We start from the raw sequence: 10,000 nt of genomic DNA on the forward strand, positions 1-10,000 counted from the left end.
TAGACAGATTCGATAGAAGGATAGCGTTGATTGACGGGTGGATGTCGTGAGATTATTGGTCTAAAATCTAAGGTACCTGTTGTCGTCATTGCACGTGACCTACCGTTTTCCAGGAAGTAAGAAATTATATACTTTGATATAAGATTACAACAAAAGTAGAATTTTGTAATTTTTTGGGCATACATCGTTGAATAGGTGAACACTATGACCAATTATGTGAACCAAAATGGGACAGAATGCTTTTTTCATTTCAGTGCGACTTTAACACAGATATGTTGTAGCTTTGGTTGCTTGGGAGTCAGGAAGTTTCTGATCTACTATGTATATATACATTATAATTTTACATCAGTTAATTCAAGTATTCCTCCTTTCATGAGATAAGAACAACTAGCTAGCTAATCTTAGCAACTTTCCCCAACCAACTAGACCAGCTCTGTGACCTAGTGGTAGAGTGTCCGCCCAGAGACTGGGAGGTTGTGTGTTCAATCCCCGGCCGGGTCGTACCAAAGACGATATAAAAAAAGGGACCCTCCCTGCTTGGCACTCAGCATCAAGTGTTGGAATTGGGGGGTTAGATCACCAAATGATTCCCCAGTGCGGCGCTGCTGCTCACTGCTCCCCCAGGGGATGGGTCAAAATGTGGGAGACCAAATTTCATGCACTCAGGTGTGGGACTTTAACTTTGAACTAGCTATGGGGCTATTCAGTTACTCTGCTATTTTGTAGCTAGCTGATACTGAAGGCATGGAGTTTCTTAGAAACAGGTAAGATTAGCTAGCTAGCATAAACTACGGAGATATAAGCTTTAGGATTTTGGTGTTTTGAATGGATGTGCCAACTGAACGGATACCATTGTTGTGTTCTTAGTGTAGTAGCTTGTTGGTTGTAATAACAGGGTGTTCTGTTCAGTAGTATTGTAACTGGCTGTTGGAGAACCCTATTCACACATGAACCCCTAATTTCTTCTCTCCTTCTTTACCCTCCCTCCATCCCTCCTTCCCTCCCTAGCCTCTCACCAGCTGCAAACACCCCCGCCAAGCCAAAACCTTCGCTCTTTCACATCCCCCTCTCTTTCTCTCCTTGTCTCTTTCCGCTCACCCAGACTCCCTCTCATCCACTCTTCCTGTCCCTCCATTTTCCCACAAGTCTGTTCTGTTCAGCCTCAACACTGCTGCCATTCAGCCTCTCAATCCCCATTGGTCAGTTAGTCAAACGCCTCTCAGTGAGCCAAGAGCCCATTGGTGGGTTGCGCTGTGTAAAGAGGCACCTGGTAGGATTCTAACAGAAAGCTCTTTCACCCTTCGACCATCGTCGCAGCAGGACAGACAGCAGAGGTATTTAGCTGGTCCTAACGGCTGATCTGAATGGTTTCATATGGAGATGAGCTGGGTGTTGGTTGAAGTTTCTAGAGGTCATTAACCCTAAATGCCAGGTTTGTTTGATGTTTCTGAATGTTAGACCACCCGGCATTCAACCATTCAACCATTTGATTCTGAATCAATCGTCTTATCTCTCGCCATCTCTCTCTCTTTCTCCTGGTTTGCTGTTCGACCTAAATCTTCGACAGCTTCAGACAAGTCACCGCAGGATGTGTTGCATTACTTTACTTAAAAGTGAGGAAACCCGTTGCCTTAGGAAAATTAAGTAAACAAACTTATATTTGTGAGATTTTTTTTTCTTCAGGAAAACAGATACCACACAGATCAGTATACTCATTAACTCCGCCCCAGTGACCCCACCCATTCACCTCTATTCATTTTTTAGACTTTGGAAAATTCCCGCCATTCATTGTCGGAAGGTCACAGAGACCACAGAGTGTTTGGACTGGCATTAAGCTCTCGACCTAACGAATGCAGCGACACCAAACATGTCCTGCTCGCACGGAGGGGGCGTGCGCACAGAGCCACGGAATCCATTCATGGGCGCAACACTGTGCACCAGTGTTCTGGTTTGAAATGTTTGAATAAAATATTGAACAAACTCAGTCAAAATGGGTCATGTCAACAGAGCACGAAAAGTCAGATGAAAAACCCCCAGATAAATTATATTATAGATAATCTAAGTTAACAGCAGTGTATAAGGCCTGTATACAATAATCTGACTTTCTGTCTTTAATGATCTCAGTTGGTACCTATGGTATCATTATCTACTACCTATGAAATGTTGGACCTCAGTACAATCATTCTCTCCCTCTCTCTCTCTTCACTCTATCTCTCTCTCCCTCTCTCTTTTTTTCCTACTGGTCTGTTAAGTCTTTATGTACAGTCTGAGTCTTAGAAAGCTTCAGAAAATAGATTTGTACCATAAAGGCCTCAACACTTACCCCCCCCAACTCTCCCCACAGTGCCGAGCCAGCCCCCCCAGAACATCCGCGCCATCTCGGTGACGTCAGACGAGGCGGTGATCACGTGGGCGGAGCCCCCGAGGATGACGCTGCACGGCGTGCTGAAGGGCTACCGGGTCGTCTTCTGGTCGCTTTTCCCGGACGGAGGTGGGTACTGAGGAGGGCTCAGGTACCGGGTACCGCACACGCACGCCACAGCACCGCTATGACCTCTCACCTCTGATCTTTGACCTCCCCTCACCTCTCAGAGTAACTCTCACTACTACCGCTATGACCTCTCACCTCTGATCTTTGACCCCTCACCTCTCAGAGTAACTCTCACTACTACCGCTATGACCTCTCACCTCTGATCTTTGACCCCTCCTCACCTCTCAGAGTAACTCTCACTACTACCATTATGACCTCTCACCTCTGATCTTTGACCCCTCCTCACCTCTCAGAGTAACTCTCACTACTACCATTATGACCTCTCACCTCTGATCTTTGACCCCTCACCTCTCAGAGTAACTCTCACTACTACCATTATGACCTCTCACCTCTGATCTTTGACCCCTCCTCACCTCTCAGAGTAACTCTCACTACTACCATTATAACCTCTCACCTCTGATCTTTGACCCCTCACCTCTCAGAGTAACTCTCACTACTACCACTATGACCTCTCACCTCTGATCTTTGACCCCTCCTCACCTCTCAGAGTAACTCTCACTACTACCATTATGACCTCTCACCTCTGATCTTTGACCCCTCACCTCTCAGAGTAACTCTCACTAATACTGTACCACTATTGCTGCTACAATACCTACTGTTTTTTCTCCTTTTGGACTCTGTTTCAAATTAAATTGTTCCTTAAAATGTGAGGAATTAAATGTTCTTCTTGTTTCCTAAATTGGAACTTCAGTCCACCTCTTTATTCAAAAAGAACATAGAGTTCTGTCCACACTGTTACACCGTGTCCTAACTACACGCGACGCGAGCGAGCGCCAGTGACAAAATGCGTTCCATTGCTTTGTTTTCTATTGTTATGTCATAACTGGACGCGAGCGACGCAGCGCGACGTTTTAACTGCCCTTTTGACGCTCGCCCTGTTCCTATTTTCCTCCTGTCGCTCGCGTTGACAGGCGTTCATTCTTTAACGGTCTTCAGTTGGGAATATAGACACATGACGTAACAGAACAGGAAATTTAACGGTTTCAGTTAGGACAGCAAGCATGCGATGTCGCGTTCTGTTGCTCGCGCCGCAAGCAGTTAGGACACGGTGTTACAGCCCCTGTGTTACAGGGCCCCTCAATGGAGAATGGCGTTTTTTGTCCAATTTTAGTGCCAGACTTTGCTAAGTCTGTCTGCAGCAATGCTTCCCCAGACATGGAAACCACACCTCCACACCTTCTCTTTGTCTCTCTCTTCCTCTCTCTCTCTCTCTCTCATTCTCTCTCTCTCTCTGTCCTTCTCTGCCACCCCCCCCCCCCCTCCTCCTCCTCCTCCTCCTCCTCAGAATGGGGAGAGATGCAGAACATTACGACCCTGCGAGAGCAGGTGGAGCTGAGGGGTCTGGACAAGTTCACCAACTACAGCGTCCAGGTGCTGGCCTTCACCCAGGCCGGGGACGGAGTCCGCAGCAGCGTCCTGTACATACAGACCCGCGAGGACTGTGAGTACACACACACACACACACACACACACACACGTAAATCCATATCCTCCAGGTTTTAAAATCGCACTGAAACGGACGTTTGAGATCATCTAACTTCCGTAGTTTGACGTATTTCCAACACAAACAAGCTATGAGGGTGGGACATATGTTTAGAGGAATTTGATTGGAACATTGACAAGTGGACGGGTTTTAAGAACTTTAGACAGATTCGATAGAAGGATAGCGTTGATTACGGGTGGATGTCATGAGATTATTGGCCTAAAATCTAAGGTACCTGTTGTCGTCATTGCACGTGACCTACCGTTTTCCAGGAAGTAAGAAATTATATACTTTGATATAAGATTACAACAAAAGTAGAATTATGTCATTTTTTTTGGCATACATCGTTGAATAGGTGAACACTTTGACCAATTATGTGAGCCAAAATGGGACAGAATGCTTTTTTCATTTCAGTGCGACTTTGCGATTTTTTGCGGGTGCCGTCTGGGTGTGAAGGGTGCAGAGGAGGGATTATGTCAGGATCGAGGGTCTATAGATTATAAGCGTGCATCAGGATTGGCCGAGGTTGAGAGTGCGTCAGGATTGGCCGAGGATGAGGGTGCTGATTAAAGCTTCTTTGTACTCTGATGTGCCATTACCAGTACTAATGAGAATTAAGAAGCCGAAGGGGTCGTATTCCGCTGCCTAAGGGTGTGTGTGTGTGTGTGTGCGTGTGCCCCCCACTCGGCAGCCAGAGCACAAGAAGGGGGATTAATTCTTTGTGGCTTAGAGAGAATTAATTTTGTGCTTACACTGGTGGGTGTTGGATTACATCCTCTCCTCCGCCCCCCGGGGCCAGCGAGCCGAGGGCAGCCTTTTGGAGATGGAGGGAGGGGGGATGGATGAGGAGGAGGGGAGGAGGGGATGGATGAGGAGGAGGGGAGGAGGAGAGGGGAGAGGGGGGGACAGATGCACTCTGAAGTGTTGTTTCTCCCTCTCTCACCCTATCTCACCTTCTCTCTCTCTCTCTCTCTCTCTTTCTCTCTATCTCTCCCTCTCCCTGCTGCCCTCTGCAAGCTCTCTCTGAGAATAGCTACATGTATGTTTTTCAGGCTTGCGCTCTCTTGTGTGTGCGCGCGTATGTGAATGTGTATCTGCGTATGCGTGTGCGTATTTGAGTGTGAGTGTGTGTGTGTGTTTGTGTGTGTGTTTGTGTGTGTGTGTGTGTGTGTGTTTGTGTGTGTGTTTGTGTTATATCAGGCTGGCTGAGTGTTTCTCCCACTCTGATATGTGTTGACAGTGTGTCCAGGGGCACCCTTTCCACATGCGTCCAAAAGAATCTCTTTCTCTTGATCTGCCCCCCCCCCCCTCTCTCTCTCTCTCTCTCTTTCTCTCTTTCTCTCTCTCTCTTTCTCTCTCTGCCTCTGGGTCTGGCTTCAGCATATGGAGAAGTGATCGGAGTAGAATTGTGAAAATGCCTTTCTCTCTCTCTCTATGCCCCTAAAACACACACACACACACACTCTCTCTCTCTCTCTCTCTCTCTCTCTCTCTCTCTCTCTCTCTCTCTCTTTCTCTCTCTCTCTCAGACCCTCACTATATTTTGCATCTCACCTCAGACACCCCTTTGGTGCTTTGAAAATCTGTCTGTGCAACAGAGTATCATATATTTTCATTTAATAGTTATGACAATTAATCAAAATAACCGTAGCATTGTTACAAATTAGCCAATATTTTCATAACTATAAAATGTTCAATGCAATGAGGAAATGCATAGAGGCGTGTGCTAATTCTATCTAGCTTGCTAATGAAAAGAGTAGCTGCCTAGAAAGAATAGTACAGTAGCTACTTTGCAAGCAAGAACACTAGCTACAGTACTTTGCTAGTAAGAACACTAGCAAGTAAGATTTCTAGTAAGCTTGGTAGTTTTGTGTTGTTAGCCAGTTTTGTGTTGTGCTCATTTTTTGTGCTGTGTCCGTGTCACTCTAAATTTGCACCCCATGTTGTCGTGTTGGTGTTGTTTGACCCACCCAACCAACCCTCAAAACAACCCACTCCCAAAATCCTCACGAATACTTATCCTTTTTGAATCACGCCATTCAAGAAACCAACCAATCCCCAATTGTTATGTGAGACGTTTTATAGTCATGAAAATATCTGCATTTTCGTTACAATGATACGATTATTTTGATTCATTTTCGTAAATATTAAACAACAAAGTATGATGATACATGGCTGGTGTGTGAGTGTTTGTTCACTGCATTGTGTGTGTGTGTGTGTGTGTGTGTGTGTGTGTGTGTGTGTGTGTGTGTTAATGATCGAGCAGAATGCTATTTCACCACACACAAACACACACACACATACAGTACACACACACACACACACACACACAACAACTATATGTCGGAACGTTCCTCTCACCCCTCCTTCTCGGTCTCTCTCTCTCTCTCTCTCTCACTCTTGCACATACACACACACACCTATACACACACACCTATACACACACACACACACACACACACAAACAAACAAACAATTGCTGTGCATTTCTACATGTTTTATTGGACCTCCTCTCTCTCTCTCAGACCCTGGACCGCCAGCTGGTATCAAAGCCGTCCCCTCCTCTGCCAGCAGTGTGGTCGTGTCCTGGCTGCCCCCGCACAAACCAAATGGTATCATCCGCAAGTACACCATCTACTGCTCCAGTCCTGGGTCAGGCCAACCGGTGAGTTAGCAGAAGGGTGTGGGTTGGAGAAGGTAGGAGAGGGGCTGGCTAGAGACCAATCAGACTGAAAAGCTTGATGAGGGAATGTTCTAGAGGACACAGACTATTTGTATTGTGATCTGATGTGTGCGTGTGTGCGTGTGCGTGTGTGTGTGCGTGTGTGTGTGTGTGTGTGTGTGTGTGTGTGTGTGTGTGAGAGAGAGAGAGAGAGAGAAAGAGTGAGAGAGAATGTCTGTATGTGTGTGTGTGTGTGTGTGTGTGTGTATTTTTGTGTGCATGTGTAAGCATGTCTGTGTGTGTGTGTGTGTGTATGTGTGTGTGTTAGCATGTCTATGTGTGCTTGTGTGTGTGTGTGTTGTGTATATTGTACTGTATGCGTGTGTGTGTTGTGCTACTGCAGTATCAGCAGGATGTGTGTGAAATGAGCTCTTCTCGTACCGCAGTGTGTGTGCGTGCAAGCTCACCCTCCTGATTCATTTGCATATCTGCGTCTCATCACGTTGCCAGGACAACCTCATCTGTTCATCAGCGAGGGCAGGAAATAAGCTGACAGCAATCACACACACACACACGCACAGCTTTGTACAACAAATGCAGAAATACAAGTGTATACACCGACCACACATACTCACCCACACACACACAGACACACACACACACAGACACACACACACACACACACACACACACCATGTACCTCAACACCAAATTGGGTGTTACCTACTGTACATGCTCTCACTCCCCTCCCTCCTTTCCTTTCCTCCTCTCTCTCTCCTCCTCTCCCTTCTATTCTCTCTCTTTCTCTTCCCCCCCTCTCCATCCATTCTCCTTCCTTCTCTCCTCTCTTCTTCTATCACCCCCCCCCCCCTTTCTCTCTCTCTGTCTCTCTCTCTCTCTCTCTCTCTCCTCCCGGCCCCACACAGAGTGAGGGATGATTACTATGTAAATGAGTGCGTCTGGAGAGAGGGAAGGAGGGATGAGGGGAAGGAGGAGGGGGTGGTGGGGGGGAGTACTTTTGTTCTTCTTTTCATTATCTCGCTCTATCGTTCCCTGGATCACCGCTATCTCTGCGCCCGAGGAATGTTTTAATATCCGCTACACCGTCACAGACTCCTTCCCCTCCCTCCCTCCCTCCCTCCCTCCCTCCCTCCCTCCCTCCCTCCCTCCCTCCCTCCCTCCCTCCCTCCCTCCCTCCCTCCATCCATCCCTCCCTCCATCCCTGCTTTCTTCCTCCATCCATCCAGCCCTACCCCTGCGGAGAGAGGGAGAGAGAGGGAGAGAGAGACAAAGAGAGGGGTGAGGGGTGGTGGGGGCACATTGATAGATGGAAGACACGGAACAGAAGAGACCGTGGGTGGATAAAGGGAGGGGTGGAGAAAGGAATGGAGGGATGGAGAGAGATGGATGGAGGGGTGGAGGAAGAGATGGAGAGAGAGGCGGGGTAGAGAGAGATATGGGAGAGATGGATGGAGGGAGAGATTGAGAGAGAGGCGGGGTAGAGAGAGATATGGGAGAGATGGATGGAGGGAGAGATGGAGAGAGAGGCGGGGTAGAGAGAGATATGGGAGAGATGGATGGAGGGAGAGATGGAGAGAGAGAGAGGCGGGGTAGATAGAGATATGGGAGAGATGGATGGAGGGAGAGATGGAGAGAGAGAGGCAGGGTAGATAGAGATATTGGAGAGATGGATGGAGGGAGAGATGGAGAGAGAGAGGCAGGGTAGATAGAGATATTGGAGAGATGGATGGAGGGAGAGATGGAGAGAGAGAGGCAGGGTAGATAGAGATATGGGAGAGATGGATGGAGGGAGAGATGGAGAGAGAGGCGGGTAGATAGAGATATGGGAGAGATGGATGGAGGGGTGGAGAGAGAGATGGAGAGAGAGACAGGGGTAGAGACTAGAGATATAGGGAGAGATGGGTGGAGGGAGAGATGGAAAGAGAGACGGGTGGAGAGAGATATAGGAGAGATGGATGGAGGCGTGGGGAGAGAGACAGGGTTAGAGAGTAATATGGGAGAGAGGGGTGGAGGGAGGGATGATCATTTCAAAATAATGTTGAACGCAAACAGTGTAACGATCCCAGAAGTGGAGGAATCACATGTGAATGATTTAGTGATCATCTTTAATGCTAAATTGGGTGCAGCCCTTGAGTCTGTAGCACCGATGAAACTGATAAAGGTTCTAACTAAACGAAAAGCTCCATGGAGGAACGAGGAGATGGGTCAACTTAAGAGAACATGCAGAAGAGCTGAGCCCACATGGAGGAAGAGCAAGCTACAGGTCCACTGCGATATTCTCAAAGAACACCCTTACAGTACTCCTTTAACCCTTTTAACCCTGAAAGTACAGTGACAACATTTTGAATAATAATGGGATTTTCCCTATAATACTAGAAAGCGCAGTTTCTCAGCTTTCAGCAAGTGTTGGAGTGAGGAATTTTTTAGATTTGTTAGATATTTTTTTAATATTATTAAATATTTGTTAGATATTGTTAAAATGTTGCCGGTGACGTGGTCGTATCGAAATTTAATAAGGCCATGAGAAATTCTAGAAGAGATCACTTCTCAAAACTGATTTCTAGAAATCAAAACAAATTCAGGGCACTTTTCTCAACGATTGACAACCTCTTAAATCCTATACAGTACAGCTGTCAACATGTCCTCTACGTCAAAGTGTGAGGAACTTGTAAGATATTTTAAAGACAAGATAACTGGCATTAGGATGAATATCACCCAGTCAAGACCAAATGTTTTGCTTGGTGACCCTCTTCCTCCACGGAGCAGGGTTATGAACTTGTTTACACCGGTTGACGGAGATGTTGAGCAAAGTGGAGTCAGAAATTAAGTCGTCTACCTGATCCCTCGATCCTATTCCCTTACTGTAGTTCCTCAAGACTTTTAATTCTGTATCTGTTGACACTTAAGCTACAGTGTTGTAAATTGATCCCTCAGTAAAGGCGTTTTCCCATCAGCACCACTTACTGTAAAACTGCCCTGGTGAAACCCATTCTGAAGAAAAACTACTTAGTCCTTAGTCCTCAGTCATTTTAAACCAATCTCCCACCTCCCCTTTTTAAGTTAAAGTTTAGAAGAAATGTATTCAAACGGTTAAATTAAATTTCCTAGCTGCAAATTGTATCCTGGGTATTTTTCGGTCAGGTTTTTACCCTCATCATAGCACAGACAGCGCTGGTCAAGGTTGTCAATGACCTCTGAATCAATCTTCCTTTTAAGCGAGATCTTAAAACATACCTTTTTAATATTGCTCTTACCATGTAGCTTTACTTGTGTTAATATCTTA

General features: G+C 46.5%; 1 protein-coding gene across 1 annotated transcript in view; it reads left to right on the top strand.

Moving 5' to 3' along the window:
* Positions 1-10,000, top strand: part of dscaml1 (Down syndrome cell adhesion molecule like 1) — a gene marked incomplete at both ends in the record, with an annotated part of 41,605 nt that overhangs the window by 26,607 nt on the left and 4,998 nt on the right. Inside the window, 3 exons of the mRNA XM_084438489.1 lie at positions 2,345-2,491; positions 3,837-3,992; positions 6,560-6,703. Of these exons, the coding sequence (XP_084294615.1) occupies positions 2,345-2,491; positions 3,837-3,992; positions 6,560-6,703 (447 nt within the window). The remainder of the gene's footprint in view (positions 1-2,344; positions 2,492-3,836; positions 3,993-6,559; positions 6,704-10,000) is intronic.

The sequence above is a fragment of the Borostomias antarcticus genome (assembly GCF_949987555.1).
Source record: "Borostomias antarcticus genome assembly, chromosome: 1".
NCBI lineage: Eukaryota > Metazoa > Chordata > Actinopteri > Stomiiformes > Stomiidae > Borostomias > Borostomias antarcticus.